Below are 24,039 nucleotides of genomic sequence, written 5' to 3' on the forward strand. Positions count from 1 at the left end.
TCTCCGGATTCCTTTATTGGACATCTTACAAACTTGGATCTACACACGTCAATATTTTTTTTTCCATTTGTTTCTCTTGTGACAATAAAGTCGAAATTTTGTGGACAAATACAGTGTCCAGTACACTACAGCCAGTACATAATATATAGTCAACTATCGAAACTCAAATAATAGAACACCTAGGACAAACGGCAGCAAAACATAATCAATCTCCTCAGTCTACGAAAAGCAAACAATATTATATCCATTTAGGCATTTCAAAGTCCATTTGACAGACACTAAGTAAAAAAAAACAAAAGGAAAACGAACATAGAATAAAATCTTGAAATCAGCGCTCTCATTCATATAACTAATAACGACTACTATGACTTCACTAACAACAAATGGTATTTCATATAAAGCCGAGGATGGTAGTACTATACCGGAAAATCACCTCAGTACACCTACCAAGGGAAATCCCAATGTTGATAGAATATTGATGGCACCAATAAACGATCAAAACTCAAGTTCTACTCTGAATAAAGTTAATAATCACAAAGCACAAGAAATAATCGATTCACTTCAGCAGATAAAAGATTTGGATTTATTCCTAGTAACTGCACCTGTTAACTGGCATGAAAATCAAGTTATCAGAAGATATTTTCTAAATAAGGAAGAAGGCTTTGTTTCTTGTGTATATTGGAATAACCTCTACTTTATTACAGGAACTGATATTGTTCGTTGTATTGCCTATAAAATGAGTCATATTGGTCGTCAAATTGTTGATAGGAAGAAATTTGAAGAGGGCGTGTTTTCAGATCTAAGAGCACTGAAAACAGGCTCCCATGCTGTTTTAGAAAATTCAAGGTCTCCGTTTCTAAAATTTCTACATCGAAACCAATGTTTAAGGACTCAAAAGAAACAAAAGGTATTTTTTTGGTTCAGTGTCCCTCATAATAAGCTATTTACCGATGTGCTAGAGAGAGATCTGAAGAGAGAGTTGGCTAATCAACCTGCAACTACCATACCGGTGAGTGATGTGTTCAAAAGCTTCAGCTATGACCAATCAATACCCCTTTTAGAACAACTATCATCACATTTCTCCTCTTATTTAGGTAAAGACGTTAGCAATTTAATAATGAAAACCAACTCAATTATCTCCTCCACTAGTAATATAGATAAAAAACCTCCTCTTAAGAGCAGTCACTCAGACAATAAAACTCCACCGCAAGAAGAGAGATCACAAGAACAACAACAGCATTTTCATTTGGATAAACAAGTATCTGACGATTTTCCTCTGGACTTTTTAGAATCAAATAGTATTTTGAATGCCAATTATATCACATCCATTTCCCCTATTCAGAACACAAAAGGCTATAGTCACTCGAATTATCAAGAACAAGCATGTTCATTTGAGGAGTCATCGCTCTCACCGAGAAACAATTCACAATATCAAATATTACAACAAACGCAACCATTGCTTCAACAACAGCAAGATCAATACGATGGGTTTTTATTGAGTTCTTTCAACCAGCAAATCTTTCTGAATAATGCTGGTCAGCAGCCACTTCAATCTGGTAACCAACCTATGTTCATACTAAGTGGATTACAGTCAGCTATTGACCCTTCAAACACATTATCTAAGCCTCAATGTCACGGACGAGGTTCACCAATGAGTAATAGCTTCTCGCAATTTGTTCCTGTCATTCCAACCCCGCTAATCTCTTCGTGTCCATCTAGTATGTTGTTCAATGGCGATAAGTATGTAGGAATCGATCAAGTTTTAACGGGTAATGATACCGATGATTTGAATCACCAGCAATTCATCCAAATTAAAGCCCAGTCGCCATCAATACCATCGGCCACCGCCACATATATGAACCTTCCATCATCCAACCTTATTCCAATTTCTCTGCCTCTCCATGCTGCATCTGCTAAACAAAATAATCAGGACTGTGATAATCAAGACGATCATCTTGAAAGCAAAATAGATGGAAGCAATATTGAGCATGATGATGAAACTAGCAGAAAGACAACTGCGGGAGTGCACCACCAAGGCGAAAATGAAAATGAAAGCAGTGATTTTTTCTATCCCGATCAACGCCAAGACCTCATAGCCCTAAGTATGCCAACAAACAAGATGAGTTTTGGGTCTTTTGGTGGACAATTATTTACACCAGGAACGTTGGGCGTGGAATTTAATATGGAAAATCAACTTTTGGGTACAGATATCGGTATTTCGCCAGTAATCGGATTTAATAGTGGTATGTTATCAGCCATTCAATATCACCCCAAGAAGCCCCTTTCAAGACAAGGGGAAACCCTATCTGATGATGAAAGTACACATAAAGAGCACGTTGAAAGTAAACATAATACAATTATAGAAAATGTTAGAAATTCAAAAGTCACCAAACCTGGCCGTCGATCACGTAAGAAATTTTTAAATCCAACGTTACAGCATTTGGATCTAGACTCTGATAATGATGATGTAGATGTAGAAGATAAATCTTGAGAAGTATTTGTTTTTAAAATTTTCATTTCTATAGGCTGTTTGTTCTTCTTCTTCGAACTCGACACTTGAGTGTTTGTTCCCTTGTTTTATTTTCTTTTATTATAAGCACCTCAAACATTAGTGTAATTTTATACGCTCCTTTTGATAAAAAAGACTTTAACTAGTTATATACCTGAAAACTTTACTTGCTAAATGCAAAATGAACCAACTTATTGCATGTTTGCCTGGCTATTATACATTTCAACAATTTGCTCACTTGATGTAGCATCTTCTGTATCTTTATCGCTCCGAAGTCGGATAAATCTAGGGAATCTCAAAGAAATACCCTTTTCGCCGTCTCCAATATATGTAGCACCGCATTTATAAATGGGAGATGTCGTTAAATCAGCAACTTTAACTTCGAACAAAGTTGTCGGTTCAAACCATACATCTGGCACAGCATTTGAGTTATTCGTATCATAAACATAGGAAGGTTTCGGCTTTGAAATTTCTGTTGGTTTGAGAATATCATGCAGTTTTTGCAATAGTTCTTCACTGAAACCTGTTCCAATCTTACAAACAGTCTCATATTCACCTGTATCTTGGTTATAACCTGCCAAAAGGAACCCACCATACCAACCAGTACGCTTACCCTTACCAATGTATCCTCCAATAACTACCAAATCTAGAGAATCTCCCACTCCGTCCAGATAATCTTTTTTCAATTTTAACCAGTTTCTTGATCGTTTAGAGGGCTCATACCATGAGTCTCTTCCATCCAATGTCTTGATCATCAAGCCTTCGCATGAATCATGAACAGACTCATCCAGAAACTTGGTGATTTGTTCAACATCATCAGTGTCCATCCTAGTTGCGTACTGAAACTTACCAGGAATCTCTCGCAAGTTGTTAAACAAATAATCACGTCTTTCAGCTAAAGACTTCTTAATTAAAGATTCTCCATTGTAATATAATATATCGAAAGCAAATAAACAGACTTTAACTTGTATATCTTCTTCCTTAACATCCTTTCTTTTTCTGGTAGAAAGCACTTGAAATGGTAGGATTTTTTTATTAATACAATCCCAAGCGACACATTCACAGTCAAGAATTAAGCTTGAAACTGACCCATTTTGAGATTTCAGTTCATTAACAACTGGAATTAGATCAGGATACCTTTCTGTCATATTTTCAGAATTTCTAGAGTAGACGTAAATTTCTCCACTTTCAGCAACGTGCAATTGGGCCCTTTCGCCATCATATTTATACTCACAGGTAAAGCGCTTTCCCTGTAAAGTGTCTAAGATCTCACTAATACTCTTGGTTGGTTTTGCAAGCATCGGTTTCAATGGAACACTTGGGCTTAATCCCGTATTATCTATTAGGTTTAAAATTCCCTTTTCCATCGCAATCCTGATCAAGATTTCATAATTTGGAACTTGACAATACGCCTCTTTCATTTGTTCCTCCGCTTCAACAACTAGTTCTGATGTTATTTGTTTATGTTGTAGTTTTAGCTGATATTCAATTATTGCTTTAGACAAAGCAACTAAAACACTCTTCTCGCCAAATGTGATTCTTAGCTTACCTTCTAAAGATCTCATTAAAAACTTAGCTTCGTTTCCTTCGCATGCGGTCAACATCTTATTGATTATACCAATTTTTTTGTTTTGAGAATTGGAGCCTTCACTTTTGGCAATATCATTCAAGCATTTCCAAACCTCTGAAAGTGTTAACCTCTTGGGTTTAAACATCACGCGTTGCTTAGACCTACTCTTTTGCGCTACTACCCCAATGTCACCTTCAATGTGATATTCTTTCCTGATTTGAGAAACCTCCCGGCCTGTACTTTGGCCTAATGCTTTCAGTAGTAGTGTTTCACCAAGACCAAGCTCAAGGCCTGGAACGTAATCAGGGCCCAACCTGTTTACCATCAAATACACGACTCTTGTGAGGTCTCTTATTTTCCCTTCCAAGTCAGACTCGGGGGTATGCTCCAAGATTGAATGAAAATATGCACATGCACTTGCTATATTTTTCAACCTTCCACTCTCCGCCTCAAGTTCTTCAAAAACAGCTACAAGTGAAGAATACATTATCGGTCTCCCTGAATCTTCCACTGGTAACTTTACTGCTGGTTTCTCTTTTTCAAGTTTCATCAATTCATTGACCTCCGATATTTCATTCGCCTTTTTATGTGCTTGAATCTCTTCATCTGTCTCCACTAAAGTCTTTGCTTTCTTGCTTTTTGGTAAGGAACAGTCGGAATTCAATTTTTTGTCATCAGTTGCCACTACAGTTGTGGGCTTCCTTTTGAGTGGCTCAACTATCTCACCAGTTTTCTTCTTGCTGGTGAAAAAACTCATCAATGTTGGCTGATTTTTCGACATTATAGCGTGTTTATATTTCTGATGAATGTGGATTGCTATATTTAAGGAAATTAAAGTCAATCTATGTAAGTCTAGTTGTCTGGATAAAGTCAAAGGGAATAAGATTGGCGTCAATCTTGTGACCATATTCCTCCTCAAGTTTTATTAAAAGTATAGCCCTCTTCAACATAGTCAGAACACGAACTTTAGCATCTCGATATTTTCATTTTTTTTCTATAATAGACGCGTTTTTTTTCTTCCTGGCTACAAATTTCCAACCCATCTAATTGATTAGCTCCCTATAATTTGAAGTCCAATCAAAGGGACAATAACTAACATAACCAAGGGTTCAAAAACGAGGTGTATATTAAACTCTAATATAAACAGTCACAAAGAGGAGATAAAAATTTTATAAAGTAATAAATGATGAAAGAATGATATATAATGCAACTCCTTGGTGTGTTCTTACCACAAAACACTAACAAAGAGATCTACCTTACATGATTCATCTGACAACCAAAGTAAGAAATAAAAAAATAGGTAATAGATTAGGTTCAAATGTTAGAAAAGCACTTTTAATCGACTATCGGCAAGCAAAATGGGTATGAAACGATCAAATTATAATTTTAAATTAAGCGTCATACTTTTCCCAGTTATCAATGATTTCCTTGATTTTCTCGGAACCGGTGAGGTCGTAAACGTCTTGGAAATATTCTTTGGTTAGCTCAAATGGTTTGGCAGTTAAGTTAGGGATGTATTTACCAATCAAAGCGGCTGGTTTAACAGCAGACATTGGAATCTTCTTTTCCAAGAATCTCTTGAAAGGTTGGACACCCGATCTCAAGTAGGACGAATGGAAAGGAACAGAAATACCCTTCAATGGAATACATGCAAAACCTCTTTCCAACTCGATTGGTTGTGGCTTTGCTAGCGACTTCTGAGCAACTTCTTCAACAATTTCAGTTAAATGTTCAGCAACCTTTTCTAAAGACATCATCTCTTGTAATTTCACAATATCAATCTTTTGTAACTTGAAAACGTTCAAAGTATTTGTTAAGGTGTCCAAACCTCTCAAGTCACCTGCAACAACATATTGTTGATTCTCAACATTGTAGTTGACGATTTCTAATAACCAACCGGTTTGTTTACCAATATGGTCAACAACAAACCTTAATGCCGAATCTGTAAAAGTTGGTCCGACCCTGGTTGGGTTAACAGCACACATACCATAATTAGATCTACCTAAGGCATCTCTAGGAACAGCAACTTGCATGGTCATACCTCTGTAGAAAACAACGTCAACCAAAGATTCAATTGGCATGACATCAGCCAAAGAGGATAATGCGGAATATTCACCAAGAGAGTGACCAGCAAACATTGACTCTGCTGGAACAAGGCCCTTAGATTTCATGTCTTCAAATGCAGCCTTTTCCATTAAAGTTAAGGCCGGTTGGGTAAACTGGGTAGCAGCTAATAAACCGTTTGGTGATCTGAAGGTATATTCTGCAGTATCTTCATCAATTTCCTTGAAAATCTTCTCAGAAACTAAAGAGCCATCATCAGCAACGGTTTCGAACATCATAGAAATATAGTTTTCCCTGATTTCTCTACCTTTTGGACCACCAAAGTGAACAGTTAATTCGTTAGGATTGTTTTTAACAATGTCCAAGATTGAGAAACCGTAAGTTTCAATCAAGTGCTTATCAGCTCTATCCCAAACATTTTTAGCAACTTCGGAAGAGTTGTACAAGTCCATACCCATACCTTGTTCTTGAGAACCTTGGCCAGTGAAAACAAAGGTGGAAACTGGCTGCTCAATCTCGGCTTCACCAAGTAAAACAGTTTCATCAGTTTGTACCTTCTTAGTTTCAATCTTAACAATCTTTCTACCATTGATCATACCAACGTGTTCTAATCTGGTGACTAAATCGTCATTAGGCAAAACCATACCGGTAAAATTAGCCTTGTATGCAACTACCCTAGGTGCTACAGCATCAGCTGCATACATTTCAACTAAAGATCTAACAGAAGCAGAAGAATACATACCATGTGTAATAGTGCCAGGTAAGTCAGCATATGCAGCAAATACCTTATTAACATGAATTGGATTGTAGTCACCCGAAACTGCAGCATATGTCTCGTTAGATGATGGTGCCTTAGTTTCTAATGATCTGGCTAATGGAATCGCATTTTCAAACATGATTGGCTGCTCAATTGGAGTACCATTTCTCTTGAGATAGTCGATAACTGGATTACCATAAGATGCTGCAGCTTCATACTTGATTTCTGCTGCCTTCTTAATTTCCTTAGTCGGAGATTCATAGTAGACATTACCAGTAGTAGAAACATAAGAGTAAACATCAGCAGACTTAAACTTGTAAACAGACTCTAATCTGAAAATCAGGTTCTTATTTAACAATTCAACGCCTTCTTCAATATGGAACCATTCCTTAGACATTAACACAGCTGAATCCTTTGCATTTGCAATAGTAACTTGCGCAGGAGTTTCCTTGGTTTTCTCAAAGGTATTTTCAAAATCTGTGTAATTGCCTCTGTAAAAGAATGCAGAAGTAACTTGCATAACAGCCTTGTCATCTCTGTAAATGGTACCAACAACTTCAACTGTCTTACCAGTTGGGCCATTGACAACAGACACAATTTCTGCGTCAGAAGACACCTTATCACCAACCTTTAATGGCTCTGCATTGGGTAGCATAGCATAAGCATTAGACAAGTGAACTAACTTCAAGATGTCACCATCAACTGTCTTTGGGAAAATAGCCTTCATGATAGCTTTCCAACCAATAACAATAGCAAAATCCATTGGTGCCAATTGGTTCCTACCTGCTCTTGGAACAAAGTATTCACATGAATTATTAATGGAGTGTGTTAATTGAGCAATATCCTTGGAGTTGATTTCCATGGAGCCACCATCGATTCTAGACTCGACAGAGAAATCCAAATCCACTGGAGTGGAAGTACCAAACCAGACCTTCCAGTAGAATTCCTTGATTCTTTGGTTTCTGCCTTCCATTTCTTCAGAGATTGGAGCAAAACCATCAGACGGATCGTAATGATAGAAAAGTTCCAATGGTACTGCGGTACCATCAGCAGTTCTGGATTCAATCAAATTCATGTTGATCTTGTTACCAGTTGCAGAAACTCTAACAACCTCTCTTAATTTACCCTTGATTTGTTGAGACAAAGAAATGACAGTTTTCGACGCATCGGATACGTTGGAAATTTTAACAACAGTCTTCTTGGCAGGAGCCAAAACCTTCTTGACTGGATTGGCAACGTGATTGTAACCTTGAACGAAAATTGCTGATGAGACAAAGGCATGTCTCCAGTTGAACTTCTCACCGGCTAGTAATTGGAACCACTCTTCAGAGTTAGGAACGACTGAATCAATTGTATATGTGACATCATCGCCTGATTCATTAATAGCGACACCTTCTACAGAAGTTGGCTTGGCGGAAGCATTAGACGTAAAATATTCCACAACTGGAATTGAAGATTCGTCACCATTGTACTCATCAGCTAATAACTTAGCAATATGACCTTCGTGGATAGAGTCTAAGATTTCACTAATTGGCTCGTTGACCTTAGTAACGAATTGGGTTGCAACAGGACCATGTAAGATACATGTTCTTTGAACATCTTCATCAACAACAGCTTCCAAGTTTTCAGATTGCCATAATGAATCCTTCTTAAAGAAAAATTCAAATTTATCATTCAAGATAGGAACAAAAGGAACAGGCTTTTGGAATGGGTTCAAACATAATCCAATAAAGAAATCAACATCTTCAGCGTTGACCAGTTGACTCTTTGCAGCTGGATATTTGCCAAATACAGCATCCAAAACTTCGTGTGGTTTCTCTAGCTCAGTAAATGATTGAATAAGAGAAGTGCCTGCTTTCTTGGAAAATCTTTCTTCGACTCTTCTTAAAAATTTACCTGTGAAATCTCTCAGAGAAGGATCAATCCATCTGCTATGTTTCTTCAAATATAATAATTCAACACATCTCTGGGCAATCTCAAAATAAGTCATGTCTTTAACATCACACACGCCATCGGCATTTTTACCAAACCATGGTTTCTGGTAATCTGCATTCAATTTAGAAATGATGTAGTCCTTCTTCTTTTCCAAAGCTTCCAACATCTTTGGTTTTGGCAAAGATAAGATGGTATCATCAACTTCCTTCCAGAACTTAACACCTCTAGTAGCAATCTTGTGAATTGGCTCACCCATCTCAGATTTGACAGTTAAAATACCACCTGTCGGCTTCTTGTAAGTCTGCTCCCATTGTCCATCTGGAACACCAGTGGAACTAACAATGACTTTTTTAGCATCCAAAGAAGTCTTTGCTTCCTTGGCAGCCATAACTCTGGAACCAAACAAGAAACCATCAAATGGCATCTCAGGGTAGTTGAATTTCTTAGACCAAGAACCAGTCAAGTATGGATAAGTATCCTCTGCTGAACCAAAACCAGAACCAGCAACTAAAATTATGTTAGAGCACCTTCTAATCTTGGCATACATTTGTAAGACTGGTTGATGGAAATCTTCAAAAGAATGATGTCCACCACCTCTACCACCGGTCCATTGAACAACAATTGGGAAGTTCGGATGTGCCTTAGCAATAGTAATACATTGACCAATGGCATCAATAGAACCAGGCTTCAAACCTAAGTAAGTCAAGCCTAAAGTTTCAATATATTCGCTGGCAACCTCTAAAGAAGGAACACCTGCACCAATCGTTAGCGATTGAATTGGGAAGCCTCTTTCTCTCAACTTCTTGATCATTGGGATACCCCATTGCAACATTCTTGGGTTGACATAAATCAAGTTGACACCAATGCCAGAGCCCGGCTTGATATTTTCAGCAACCTTGGTTAAAGCCTGAACCATTTGAGGTTCGGCAAAGTAACCACCACCGGCAATTTCAATGGTATATCCGGCATTGATGGTCGCAATAACAAATTCTGGGGAAACAGTGGTTGGTGTCATACCAGGAACCATCAATGGAGCTTTAGAAATTAATCTTGAAAATTTGGTATCTACATAAATCTTGCCTTCAGAAGTTTTAATCAATTTTGGTTTGAACTCATTCAACCAGTTTTGAGCATACGTTAGAGAATCTGGACTTTGATCAAACAACTCTTGCTTGAAACCATATTCAGCGTCAACATTGGAAGCTTCGAGAGTGCCAGCAACAATGATCCTTGCACCGGTACCTTCCTTATTCTTGTGTGTAAGAACACCTAAACCAGAAACACCACCTGGACCAAAATCAATCAAATGAGAAGCCTTGAAATTGGTAGCGGTTTCCCAGTTAACTGGTAAAGTGTTGATACAATCAACAACTCTAGCAGCTAAAGAACCGCTATACTCGCGGAGGTCTTTCCCATCAAAAGTATCGTAAACAGGAATAGACAACTTTTCAACAGAGAAGTCTAAATTGTGCTTCTTAAAGTCTTCCAAGATTCTCGGAGTCGCAGGTGCAAGTAATTTAGAGTGGAATGGAGACAAGATTGGTAAAAATCTAGAAGAGAATTTCAGTCTTCTTTGAGAATAAGGGATTCTGGATTGATCTAAACCTGCTGGGGCCTTTGCATTTCTCAAGTTTAAGTTAAAACCATATAAAGATTCTGGAGGACCAGTGACAACAACATTTCTGGCACCATTCACGAGCGAGATTTGAATGTGTCTTTCTTCTGGTAAATGACGGTTGGTTTGTTCAATGAAAGATTCAACTTCGGAAACAGACAAATCTCTGACTGATAACATTGGACCTGGTTTTCCCTCACCATTTTCTTCAGAATCTGCAACCATTGATGGGGAAAGGGAAGTTGAAGGATATGCTTGTAAACATCTGACTGATAAATAGAACAAGAATTCGACTGCCTTTAAAGCTTCAACTTCAAAAGATTCCCAGGAATCAGAAGATGCAACAACTAAGGAAGTGACTAAGCCTTGAGAATGACCGGTGGTACCATTTAAATAAGATTTGAATTGACCTGGTGTAACTCCTAATGTCTTACAAGTGATTATATAGTGACACAATTGGATAACACAAATCAAAGGACAAGAGACTGGAATTGATAATAATTTTTCGGTACTAGGAGTTTGAGAAGGATTCTTCAACCAGTTAATAAAATCAAAGCCATCGGTATAGATTCTGTCAATATCAGAGGTGGAGGAAATCAAGTCTTGGACCTTGGATTGAACCTTAGATAAGAACTCTGCAATCAATCCATTATAAGTTTGGTATATATCCCTCAATTCTTCAAAATAGTCATCGGTATTACCTTGACCTCCAAAGATGGCGTAAACTGATGCCTTATCATTAGCAGCAGCATTGAAAAGAGCTGATGAAGCAGATGACTTTGTTACCAAGGAATGGGTGAAGACCTTTGCAGAGAAGTAGTTCTTGATTAAATTCTTATTGATTTTTAGTAATGAAGTTGGATATTCTTCGGATGCAAGTAATTGAGAAGCAAAAGTATGAATATCCGTTGATTGTAGGTATCTAGATTCGAAATCATCCAACACCAACTTTGCAGCTTGTTCCTTTTCTTCCTGTGAAGCAGAAGATTCGATAATGTAGCCTAAGAATTTAGTCAACAATTCGGATTTAGAAGATGGTTCATCGTCATTTGCAAAACCCTCAGTTGGTTCTGGTAAGAATTTTTTGAAATCAGATGTGAATTGCTGGTAAAGTAGATAAGAGTCCGAAGGAATCAAAATGGTTGTTTCTAATGAACCATGGGATAAGACTAGAGGTCTAGTAACAGAAGACATATTTATATGATTATTACTGTTAGGAAGATGGAAAATTGTACAATGTTAGTAAGCTATGTTAGAATGGTATTATATTTTGTTTCATTTTTTGGAAAGAAATGTATCAATATGTAGTATTATTTTTCACACACACACACACACACACAATGGAACAAAAAAAAAACATTTCCTCGAATTTTCATATGCAACAATTGTTGGATTTTTGGATTTTTTATCGGTTTTTCGTTTTTTTTTTTGTTTTTTTGTTTTTTTCACCATTTCCACCATTTGGGTATTCTTGTTACCGATTGGGATAAAACTTGAAATAATTTTCTATTGTGTTTCCATTATGAGGAAAACAGATATACGAGTGCCACGTAAGAAAAATAATAATGAAACAAGTCTAAGAGAAAAATAGAGTAATGTATACTTACTGATTGAGGGGATGAATGTGATTAGAATATCAATTTGAAAAAAATAACAAAGTTGATGTAACTTATGGCACTTTTGATATAATGTGGGGGGGGCGCTATGTAAATTAATATACAGACGTAATTAGCAGTGACAATAATTAAGAATATTCTAAGATGTGGTAAGTAAAATAAGACTTAAATAATTGACGTAAAGGTTTGTAATTGAGTTCAGGGGTCTTGTCTTGATGAGGAAAAAAGTATGAAAAAAAATGATAATAACCTTTAACGTTAAATTTCAGTTTTTCCTTTTTAATTCAACAGATAAAAATGGTAATAGAATCTAATTGATGTCAATTGTATCAAGATAGGACACTATAACCGCGGAGAGAATCTGGAGAATAAATATAGGATAAACAGGTTGGGGTGAAATAAGATGAAGTTAAGTAAAAATGAAATACAAAGTAGAAGAAACTCAAATTGGAAAACAGTTGGTTGAGAGAATGGTGTTGGCAGACTGTGCTGAGCATCCAGCTAAGCCCGCACTAAGTGCCCGTTGGCTTCTCAACAAAAGGCGTTGGAAACTGTACGCGCCCTAAGGGCCAACATTTTTCGTTTGGTTGGGCCCAATTTGTGTGTCCAAGGATAGATTTCCCAAGTGCGGTCCAGCTTTGTTTGCTTTTTTTGGTCTGGCGCATATTTGGTCAATCAATCAACAAATATATTCTTTAATCAACAAATATATACTTTAATCAACAAATCTATTTAATCAACTGAGGCATCAATGTCCTCAATATTACGGGATTGTAGAGACCGTCTCGTAATGCAGGGGATCTGCATCCCCTTTAGGAAAAACCAACAACCAACAGTTACCAAGAGACCACTGTAGCCATCCTCCTAGCAGTTAAGCTGGCAACAACGAATACATCCCCAGCACCAAAGTAAGTATAATGTTTAACTTCCCCAGTGTACGTAATACAAGTTAATGGGGTTGACGCCATCTTAGCACATAGTACGCGCCCTAAGTATAGTATTACGTAATTAATTTACCGTTAAAAATTTCGGTAAGATACACTTCAACAAACAAGATAACTGTAGATATGTATATAGATATATATATACATATATATATATAATCTATAAGTGTCATATAATGGTTTATGTAAATAGTCTTAGATTTAACTCTACCCGGTTTCTCATGGCCAAGTTTCTTAAACCCAATTGCCGCTTCCAGCTTCACTTTGTGTCAAACAATGTGCGTCCAAACTATAAAAGGAAACCGTTGCCTCAAACTATTATCTTTTTTCTCCTTCCTGAAACTTCTCGAAGGGGGGCTCAGCCGTCTTCCTGTTCCCCTTTAATTACCGAATGCGTGAATATTACGGGCTGTGCAATGAAGATCCATATGGTAATTCTAAAATGGCCTCAGATGGATCGAATACGGTCCTGTAGAACAAGATGTATAGTTGTGCAGCCACTTCTCTATGACGAGTAACCCACACTTACTCGACCTTCCTAGCACGACTGACTCTGTAAAATGGAACCTAATACAGATTTGGCCAACGAGCTTGCAGTGCACACTATGGAGAATGATGTATCTGCTACATATATGAATCCATTCACTTTTCTACTATGGCTCGTTTGGATACTCTTGACTCGAATCTCCTACACTTTGATCTACTTGTTACGGGGAATACTCTCTGCTACGTTCCAGATCACCTTCTCGGTCCACTCCATCATATATCTGTTGCTGATTTTGGCACCCCCTCTATACGGTTATATCAGATACTCATATCTGGAGAGTTACTCGAAATTGCCAAAGGATTCAAAGAGGCAAAACCCAACTATTGATACATTTATTGATTCCAATGATGACAATGAGAAAAACCACACAAAGTCTTACCTTGACAAGTTTTTGTCCGCAATCAAAATCTTTGGTTATTTGGATAATGCAGTCTTCCACGAATTGACTAAATCACTGCAAACTCAAAAGTTGGATTCCGGAGAAATCATCATTTTGGATGAATGCAAGGGGTTTTCCATCTGTGTTGAAGGTGAAATCCAGGTCTATTCGAAAATCGCAGACCTTTCCTCTAGAATTAACGACCAAATCAACCCATTGTTTGTCAGAGATGATAACTACAACGTTGTTATTGTAGACGGCGTCAAATATCAATTACTCAACATCATCAAAAGCGGCAACCCTTTATCCTCATTTATTACAATATTGGAGTTGTTAACCAGTACTCAAAACACATTGACCAGCATGAACCCAACCCCAAATCTCAACCAAACGAGACATCTACCTCACTTGCCTAGGGATAACTTCACTTTGGATCGTTCTGTATCAGATGATGTGCTGTCAAGCTCGACTCCTCCTAAGAATTCCCCTGAACTTATTGCGATTCCTAAAAGCTCCTGTACTATTTCGATGATTCCAAAGGAGTCATTCACTAGAATTGCAACCAAATATCCAAAGGATACTTCACATATAGTGCAGATGATCCTGACAAAGCTCTATAGAGTTACTTTTCAAACGGCACACAATTTTCTTGATTTGACACCAAATATTTTTCAGACTGAAATCAACGTAAACCAAAATTTTGATAAAATAGACCAAAAATTACCAAACTATCTTCGAGATTTGGCTATTAACTATATTGAAGAACAGGAACATTCAAATGTGGATTCTTCAGCGCATTCTATCAGAAGTAAAAAAAGAAGTTATGGCTATAGAGTCAAAAGCAAACATATGAGGCATCCCTCTATGACAACTAGGCATTCCAAAAATTTTGACAAATCTAGCCATTCACCATCTTCGCCTATTTACTCCAGGTTGGATAGGACAAATTGTAACAATGAAAGTAGTTTATCTGTGCGTATGACAAACTCGACATCCACTCCCTTGGATAGTTTTGACACACTTCTACGGGATGATCATGGGCGTACCATCTCTGCTGATTATCAGCCAACCTTTGAGCATTCAAATGGATCAGCGACATCCAGTGTCGGTACTAATAACTCTAGTAAATTGAATAAAGCTCATAAGTCCCGGTCTAGGCACTTCACTTTGGATCACAGAAATACAGCAAATCCAGGTGACTTGCTTTCCAACGTTCCGCTCCCAAGAAATTCTGATGTAAATTTGAGGATGAAGTCAAATATATCACAATTAGAATTGGATGAATTGAAAGATAGAACTTTTAGTGCAGATGATGAAGAAACGGGGCAATCGACATTACGTACTGCTTTGGCAGAGCGTATCTCTTCGATTATCGGTTTAAACAAACACAACTTTCCGATCGAACCGTCTCAGAAGGAAAATTCAAACTCAAGGTTAAACATGCTGAGCTTTTCCCCATTGATTAGCGCCTCTGATATATCAAGCAGTATCAGACATGTCAAAGAGTCGGATCGTGAGGCATCCAGGCATTCAAAAATCAGAACTTTCTCAACGACGAGCATGGACGCATTTGATACAGAAGAAGCAGATAATTCATCCGCTAGCTCAGACCCTTACAAATCCTTGGCCACATATGAGAGCATAAAACGTGAATTCTCTGAAGAAATCAGACTATTCAAAGTGAGCAAAGGTACGAAGCTGATAAAATCAAACGAACAAACCTTGGGCATTTATTTTGTTATTAATGGCTCGTTCGATGTCACATATTGGAGAAATGAGATTGATTTGATAACTAACTATATTGATGATCCCAAAGCTAAGAACTTAGGCGAGGATAGTTTAATTGAGGAGTATCTGTATACCGTTAATGAAGGTGATATTGCTGGATATTTGGGTACATTGATTGGGTCAAAATCCTTTGTTGATGTGACCGCTAAGAGAGATTCGTATGTTGCTTTTTTATCCAGGGAATTCTTTGATTTACTAACTGAAAAGTATCCACAGTTACAATTGAGTATTGCACGTTTGTTACTAAATGTACTAGACAGGAAGTTATACCTTATTGATTATGCGATGGAATGGATTCATACATATGCAGGCGACATTTTATACCGACAAAGTGACCCAGCCAATGGTATTTATTTGGTCCTAAATGGTAGATTTAGATCACTAACAAGAACTAGTGAAAATGGTCAATATGTGATTCTAGGAGAGCATGGGCAAGGTGAATCCATGGGTGAGATTGAAGTTTTAACAAAGAGCAAAAGACTCAACACTGTAGTTTCAATCAGAGACAGTGAACTTGCGAGAATTCCACGTACTTTATTTGAAATCATTGCATTGACCAATCCTTCGATTATGGTTAGTATCTCTAGGATTGTTGCTAATCGAGTGAAAAATAATGGTTTATTGTTGGAAAATAATGCAAATATGGTAGCAACAGCATCCACACATATTAAAGATGAACCTATGGTTCAGAGTTTCAACAACTATAAAACTTTGACATTACTACCAGTTTCCCAAGATAGTATTCCGCTATCAGAATTTGCTGAAAAGTTAGGTCATGCGCTAGAGAAAATAGGCAAAGATGTTATAATATTAAATCAAACGGCGGCATTGAGCAATCTTGGTAAACATGCCTTTGACAAATTGGCCAAGCTGAAACAAGGTGGTTTTTTCTCGGAATTAGAAGAAAAGTATGATTTTGTTATTTATGTATGTGATTCCGGTGTCAACTCTAACTGGACTAGCACATGCATCCAACAGGGGGATTGTATTTTATTGCTTGCGGATTCCATGCAATCTCCAGATGTTGGAGAATATGAAAGGTTGTTGGTAAAGTCTAAAACTACAGCTAGAACCGAACTAGTTTTATTGCATCCAGAGAGGTATATCGAACCTGGGTCTACAAATAAATGGTTAAAGAATAGAATATGGGTTCACGCACATCACCATATTCAATTACAGTGCCATATTGACCACTCAACCGGGCCCGATGCAAAAACTTTGATTAATCAGATTGATTCATTGACCACTTTGAGATCTACAATAAGTAGAAAACTTACTAATAACATCAAGTCGAAGGTTGAAAATGCTGTTGCAAATAACGAGTTCTGGCAATTTTTGAAACAAACAAAAGAGGAGTTCAGGTCTAAACGATACTATCAACCACTGCAAGAGCATAAAGACGATTTTTTGAGGCTTGCGAGAATATTGACAGGACAAGCTATTGGTTTGGTTCTAGGTGGTGGTGGAGCTAGGGGTATTAGTCATGTAGGTGTTATCAAAGCTTTAGAAGATCATGGTATTCCAGTCGATGTTATTGGAGGTACTTCTATTGGTGCCTTTGTTGGAGGTCTCTACGCCAAAGACTATGATTTTGTTCCTGTGTATGGCCGTGTTAAAACGTTTGCAGGAAGAATGTCATCACTATGGCGCTCGCTGTTTGACTTAACAATTCCGCTTACCTCATACTTAACTGGGCATGATTTCAATAGAGGTATTTGGAAAGCATTTGGAGATGCAAGAATCGAAGACTTTTGGATCAAGTACTATGCAAATTCTACTAACTTAACGGATTCTGTGATGGAAGTGCATACTAATGGCTATGCCTGGAAATATATAAGGGCATCCATGACTTTGGCATCCTTATTACCACCGATTACTGATGACGGCAATATGCTCCTGGATGGTGGTTATATAGATAATCTAACGGTGACGGAAATGCAAAGACGAGGAGTAAAGCATATCATTGCTGTCGACGTCGGTTCTGTTGATGATCGTAGCCGGATGGAATATGGTAATTCTTTGAATGGTTGGTGGGTTTTGATCAATCGCCTGAATCCATTCAGCAGTCATGCAAATGTTCCGACAATGGCGGATATTCAAATGAGACTCGCTTACGTTGCCAGCGTCAATGCATTAGAGCGTGCAAAAAATAGCAAAGGCTGCTCTTATCTAAGACCGCCAATTGAAAACTATGCGACATTGGCGTTTGGTAAGTTCCCCGAAATTTACAATGTCGGATTAGACTACGGGAACAGCATGGCCGGATCCGTAATGAAGGAGTTAAATATCAATTCCAAAAGAAAAGAGTTCATACCAAACCGTAAAAATAGAAGAAGATACTCCATGTAGTTGTTTTTTTGTGTATAATATACCAACAAAATTACTTTATAGAAATTGCAGTGACAACTTTGGATTTATCGTAATGTGTGTAATTGTTTTCTTATATTGGAGTAGTATACAAAGCTATAAATCAGTGGTGTAAAAATCAGACTTGAGTTGCATCGGTAACAACAATCACAGAATCGCCTCTCACAAAAACTAATGTATGTTTTTCTTCAGTAAACGATATTTCACCAGTGTCTTCGTCCATTGCGTAGATTTTTTCAGTTGCATCACCTAACACCATGTTGCAATGAGAATCGTAGGCGTGTAACTTACCAACCATTTCACGATATCCACGTAGCTTGACGAAAACTTGTTCATCAAGATTCTGTTTGATTAAATCAAGCGGCTCCGACACTTTTGTAGACATACTCAAGTATTGATTTCGAGAGATGTGAATGTGTAATTATTTGTGGATATATCTTCACCAAGGCTTTCAACAGTGATGCCTCCAAGAAAACACACATAATATAAATAGTGGTTTGGAAAAAAAAAAAACCATGCTCGGTCCCCTCAAGTTAATTATCATGCGGAATAGAAAAACGTATATCAAGAAAATGAAATTTCAAGTGCATAAGGCTAGAATGTATCTGGTTTTCTATCAGACTTTCAATCAGTTAAACATAGAATCATTTCTTGGCTTTTTTGATTGTCTTTAGATAAACATATTGGATAGGGATGAATGGTGAACAAGAACATCTTAAATTTCATTGTCTAGGAGGAGGTAATGAGGTTGGCCGTTCGTGTCATATCTTAGAATATAAAGGGAAAGTGGTTATGTTGGATGCTGGTGTTCACCCAGCTTATACTGGTATTGATTCCCTACCGTTCTATGATGACTTTGATTTATCCAGGGTGGACGTCTTGCTGATAAGTCACTTTCACTTGGATCATGCTGCATCATTACCATATGTGATGCAGCACACTAATTTTAAAGGGAGAGTGTTTATGACATATCCAACAAAGGCGATTTATAAATGGCTATTGAATGATTTTGTTCGTGTTACACAGATTCAGGAAGACGAGGGTACTATTGGAGAAAATGCCAATAGCTTTTTATATACTAATGAAGACTTAATGGATTCCTTTGACAAAATTGAAACTGTCGACTACCATTCCACCATAGAAATTGACGGTATTAAATTTACTGCCTACCATGCAGGTCACGTTTTAGGTGCAGCTATGTTTTTCATTGAGATGGGTGGATTAAAGATTCTCTTTACTGGCGACTATTCACGTGAAGAAGATAGACACTTGAGCTCTGCAGAAGTCCCAGGTAAGAGACCAGATCTATTGATCACGGAATCTACGTTTGGAACTGCAACCCATATCCCGAGACTCGAACGTGAACACAAACTAACAAAGATGATACACTCAACTATACAACAAGGTGGTAGGTGTTTGTTACCGGTGTTTGCTTTGGGTAGAGCCCAAGAAATTTTACTAATTCTGGAAGAATATTGGAAGGATCATAAAGACTTACATAAAGTTCCAATCTACTATGCATCCGATTTGGCTAGAAAGTGCATGGCTGTTTACCAGAGATATATCTACATGATGAACGAGAGTATTCGTGTTAAGATGGCCGAAACCAACCAAAATCCTTTCTTTTTCAAATATATAAAAAATATCACCCATATAGATCGAATGAATGATCGTCAACCATGTGTCATGATTGCATCTCCAGGTATGCTACAGAATGGTTTGTCTAGAAGAGTGTTAGAGAAATGGAGTCCAGATCCAAGAAATTCTCTAATTCTAACAGGTTACTCTGTCGACGGTACAATGGCAAAAAACATTTTACGGGAGCCTAATGAGATTCCATCTGTTGATAATCCAGAGGTAACTATTCCCAGGAGAATTAACGTGGAGGAAATTTCATTTGCTGCTCATGTAGATTTTGAGCAAAATGCAGAGTTCATAGATCTTGTTAATCCCAAGACCATTGTCCTAGTTCATGGTGAGTCCAATCCAATGGGGAGGTTGAAGTCAGCATTACTATCTAAATACCAGAAACTGAAATCGACGGAAGAAGAAATTAAGATATACAATCCCAAAAATAGTACAGTTCTTCTACTCGAGTTCAAAGCACAAAAAGTTGCCAAAGTCGTCGGTAGTCTAGCAAACAAACTACCAGAGAATGGTGATAAATTGAGTGGTGTCCTTGTCCAAAAGAATTTTGATCTTAACTTGATAGCAGTCGATGACATTAAAGAATTTACGACTCTTACAACTACCACTATAGAACAAAAACAAAAATTACGCTGTAACGCAAACAGAAGTTTGGTTGAATGGCAATTTTCTCAGATGTTTGGATCCATCGACGTAATCAATGACTCTGATGATCTCTTTGAATTTGAGGTGATGAACTCCGTCAAAATTAAGCATAATGATTACCTATATATCACCGAAGTACAGTGGATATCGGGTGCTATGGAAGACACAATTGCTGATTCCTCCATTGCTATTTTGCTAAGCTGTGATTCATTGCCCGCATCAGTTAAGTTAACTTCCAAATCTTGTTCACACAACGGCCATTGTCACCACTCTCATTCTCACGAGGAATCTAAAACCGCGGATTTTGAAAAACCAGTGGTGAAACATGAACACGGTGATGTTGGTACTCTGATCAAGGGCGAGCCAATGACAGATGGCAGTATCATTAAAGCAGAGCCAGGCATCAAGCAGGAGGGTAACGATACCACTGGTGATGAAATTAAGGTCAAGATAGAGCCAAAAGGTGATGAAGACGCTGAGTATTGGCTGAACACACAAGTGAAATCAGAGGAATCAGAAAACGTAAATAATGAAGACGTCTCTTTAAAACTTGACAGAATCGCTACAATATTGGCCACCCAATTTGGGGACGCATTTGTCCACAATAGGGAAGAGAACATGGGCATAATTAAAATTGGAAAAAATGAGGCAATCATCACGTACGACGATTTTAAAGTTGAATGTAAATCGGGAGCTCTGAGAGGAAGAATAGAAGGTATCCTCAGTCGTGCACGCGATCTTGTTTCGCCTTTAAATTGAGTTTGCTATGTATAATAAGTTGTATATATATTTGTTAGAATAAAAATCCTTATATACATAGAAGGTTCATTCAAAAAAATCTTATTATTAATAATTAATCTATACTTATATCATATTAGCCTATATTTATTAAATATCCACGAGTAGAAAAAAACGTTAGGCATTAGGAAAAGACTCAAACTGAAAGGTATTTTTATCAACCCAGTCACATCCAGTATCACTTGTGGGACTGATCGGTTCAAGGAAATCAAAGTTTTGATTTTCGGGCTGGAAACCGAGTACACTTAAAGGTACAGCTTCAGAGTCGCCACTCTGATTCATCCCGTTAACAAGCTCGGCAAACTCATTCATGAAGTTAGATTGTTTATTGGAATCTGAAGCATTGTATGAATTCCAATCGACAGACGCTACGCTCTGATTCCTAGTGTCAATGTTTGATTCTTCTTTGTACTGTAGTTTCTGAGGATTTGGCAGAGATTGGCTATAATGCATAAAATCTGAGGTCAATGATGGGGTTGCGTTAGGCTGTGGAGATATCAAAGACTTGTTTGAGCTTGTTCTGGCTTCTCTCTTTTTTGCTGACTTATGTTCAAACAATTCTGGGGTAGTATTTGAGACTTCGGTTGGTGATGGTGGAACTGACTGTAGCACTGTCGCAATGTTAAAGCCTAAGCCTAGGATCCCCGCTTGAACTTTCTTATATAATTTAGGACTCACCCTTGCCAGCGTCTCCGCAATATGGGTAATCAATTTAGCAGATAATGACCAATGTCGAGAGATTTGCAAAATAGAACCAATTTCCAGCTTAATATATTCGGTGTAAACTTCAAGTTCGGATGCAGAAACATTCAAATCATTATCTTCATCGCTATCATCAGGATTAATATGAGATTCAACCCATGCATAGGCACTAAGGTGAACCAAAGAGGAAAAGGCAAGAGCACATGCTAGGAATGGTGTCCTCTTGCATGTTGTTCCCGGGTCGGTGTCTAAAAGTGTCTTCATAAGGAAATTAGCACAATCAATAGTTTTTCTGGTTTCAATAATTTTCCTTGCTTCAGAGTTAGTTTGTGATTCAGCATTCTCTAAAGGTTCACATCTCTCCTCGACGGGGTCACCTTTATCACAACATCTTGGCATTTTGGGAACATTAGGTCTCCAAAGAAACGAAAAAGGTCTATGGGTGAAAATACCAGCGTAATTCAAGAGCACAATAGCCTCAAACAACCCCTCATTCACAAAGCCATGTTTGTCTATAAGGTACGGCATCCCAAACGTATCAGGGTTTGAAATCTTCATTTCCCAGTTTCCCAATGCTGCACGCATATGGTTTAAGTGTGGCACACTATCTGTGCTTGTTTGAATGGCTATATTCAAACTTATAGCATCATTCACCAATTTACAAGATTCGGCACGTGACTTGAAGTCAAATTTATGAGATGCAACGGTATCGGGGTATAGAACTAAACATCTCTGTGTTGCTAATTTTGACTTTGTATTTCCCGAAGCAGTACCAGCTATAGAATCAAAAAAATACAATTCCCAAAAGGTTCTTCTGACAGTATCAATTAGTATGTTTCTTGGTATATTTGATGTCCGTCGGCTATTGAAAAGTTCGTCTTTTGGTGTATCAGTAGGACTATTTTTGCTTGCAGGTGAAGAATCATCCCTTTCTGTCAAAAACCCGTTGACATCTAAAAACACTTGAGGAACATTCTCTTCATCAATATAATTCATTTTTAGTTCAAGTGCCAAGGATACTGTAGCCTCCCTTAACATATTAGAAAGATCATGCAATGAGGATATGTGCGATATCATGGCCAATAACAACATCGTCTGTAACGACACAAAATCTCTTCCAATTTGACGTACATAAGTAACAATTGCAGAAATTAGGTAGTTGATAGTCTCGAGATCTCTAGCGTACTTACTAGTTGTTTGGCCATCTGCCATTATTTTCATGGCCAAAAGCAAATCATTCTTGAATGGTATTGAATCTATATATTCATGGAAATGCTCTTTTTCCGGCAAGAATGGATGTGCATTGTAAAAAGAATTGTAGAATGATGAAATGAAATTATCCACATTCAAATTGTTTAGTAAAGAGGGAGAAATATAACAATCTTCCAAAGAGCTCAACACCTTTGTCTTATCGAAAACAATATCGAGTGGATCGTTTTCCTTTGAGTCGACGAATAAAGGATGAGAATTTATTTTTGTTAATTTATGAATTGAGGGATTCTTCATGCAATTGGGCAATTTATTGTAGTTTTCAACACTAAGACAATCCTCTTTACAACCTGGATTATCAGCCATAAAATCTAACCCGTTTTTGACACACGGTAGAATATCCGATTTATGGTCTCTAAATGGATAAACAGCTGGTGATTTCGAAGTGGAGGATGATATATTATGGTTTGCTGTTAACAAAGTTGAAGAAGATGAATTTTCAGATGAATCTTCCCCATTACTTAGTTCATTCTTGGTCACGCTATTTGTCGGAGAACGTTTAACTGAAACTCCCTTTTTACGTGATCCACCTCTGTGAGATTTGACATACGTACATTTTCGATTGAGTTTTGTGCACCGTCCACATTGAGGCTCCTGACCATCGCATTTCTGATGTCGTGTTCTGCATTCTAGACATGCTCTAGAGACATGTTTTGGTGTCTTGTTAATAGACTTGGCTTTTAATCCCATGGTTTTTTTTATTGGTGACTATGTATATGCTTAATGAGATCCAATCAGAGGCCTCGTATATGTATTACTGTTTTTTTTTTCTTCTGGCTGAAGTCAAATATGAACAGATTTTCTGTTTTACTTTCACCAATTCGACGTTAAAAACAATTTCCTCTTTGCACTTAGTGCAAGGTATGATTATAGGTACCTGAAAGGGT

At 37.6% G+C, this 24,039-nt stretch overlaps 7 protein-coding genes across 7 annotated transcripts; 3 read left to right on the forward strand and 4 right to left on the reverse strand.

The window, feature by feature from the left end:
• Positions 1 to 364: 364 nt before the first annotated feature.
• On the forward strand, positions 365 to 2,491 carry C5L36_0A10630 (uncharacterized protein; the record flags this gene model as incomplete). The annotated part of the gene is made up of 1 exon (XM_029464095.1): positions 365 to 2,491. One exon carries the CDS (start codon positions 365 to 367, stop codon positions 2,489 to 2,491), a length of 2,127 nt encoding a protein of 708 aa, XP_029319955.1.
• A 209-nt stretch (positions 2,492 to 2,700) lies between these two features.
• On the reverse strand, positions 2,701 to 4,986 carry C5L36_0A10640 (uncharacterized protein; the record flags this gene model as incomplete). The annotated part of the gene is made up of 1 exon (XM_029464096.1): positions 2,701 to 4,986. The coding sequence occupies one exon, from the start codon at positions 4,984 to 4,986 to the stop codon at positions 2,701 to 2,703; it is 2,286 nt and encodes a 761-aa protein (XP_029319956.1).
• A 484-nt stretch (positions 4,987 to 5,470) lies between these two features.
• On the reverse strand, positions 5,471 to 11,644 carry C5L36_0A10650 (uncharacterized protein; the record flags this gene model as incomplete). The annotated part of the gene is made up of 1 exon (XM_029464097.1): positions 5,471 to 11,644. The coding sequence occupies one exon, from the start codon at positions 11,642 to 11,644 to the stop codon at positions 5,471 to 5,473; it is 6,174 nt and encodes a 2,057-aa protein (XP_029319957.1).
• A 1,926-nt stretch (positions 11,645 to 13,570) lies between these two features.
• On the forward strand, positions 13,571 to 18,073 carry C5L36_0A10660 (uncharacterized protein; the record flags this gene model as incomplete). The annotated part of the gene is made up of 1 exon (XM_029464098.1): positions 13,571 to 18,073. The coding sequence occupies one exon, from the start codon at positions 13,571 to 13,573 to the stop codon at positions 18,071 to 18,073; it is 4,503 nt and encodes a 1,500-aa protein (XP_029319958.1).
• A 136-nt stretch (positions 18,074 to 18,209) lies between these two features.
• Positions 18,210 to 18,476, reverse strand: C5L36_0A10670 (uncharacterized protein; the record flags this gene model as incomplete). The annotated part of the gene is made up of 1 exon (XM_029464099.1): positions 18,210 to 18,476. The coding sequence occupies one exon, from the start codon at positions 18,474 to 18,476 to the stop codon at positions 18,210 to 18,212; it is 267 nt and encodes an 88-aa protein (XP_029319959.1).
• Positions 18,477 to 18,784: 308 nt separating this feature from the next.
• C5L36_0A10680 (uncharacterized protein) lies at positions 18,785 to 21,142 on the forward strand (the record flags this gene model as incomplete). Its single annotated transcript, XM_029464100.1, has 1 exon — positions 18,785 to 21,142. One exon carries the CDS (start codon positions 18,785 to 18,787, stop codon positions 21,140 to 21,142), a length of 2,358 nt encoding a protein of 785 aa, XP_029319960.1.
• Positions 21,143 to 21,298: 156 nt separating this feature from the next.
• On the reverse strand, positions 21,299 to 23,842 carry C5L36_0A10690 (uncharacterized protein; the record flags this gene model as incomplete). The annotated part of the gene is made up of 1 exon (XM_029464101.1): positions 21,299 to 23,842. One exon carries the CDS (start codon positions 23,840 to 23,842, stop codon positions 21,299 to 21,301), a length of 2,544 nt encoding a protein of 847 aa, XP_029319961.1.
• Positions 23,843 to 24,039: the final 197 nt, after the last annotated feature.

The sequence above is a fragment of the Pichia kudriavzevii genome, chromosome 1, assembly GCF_003054445.1.
Source record: "Pichia kudriavzevii chromosome 1, complete sequence".
Classification (NCBI taxonomy): Eukaryota; Fungi; Ascomycota; class Pichiomycetes; order Pichiales; family Pichiaceae; genus Pichia; species Pichia kudriavzevii.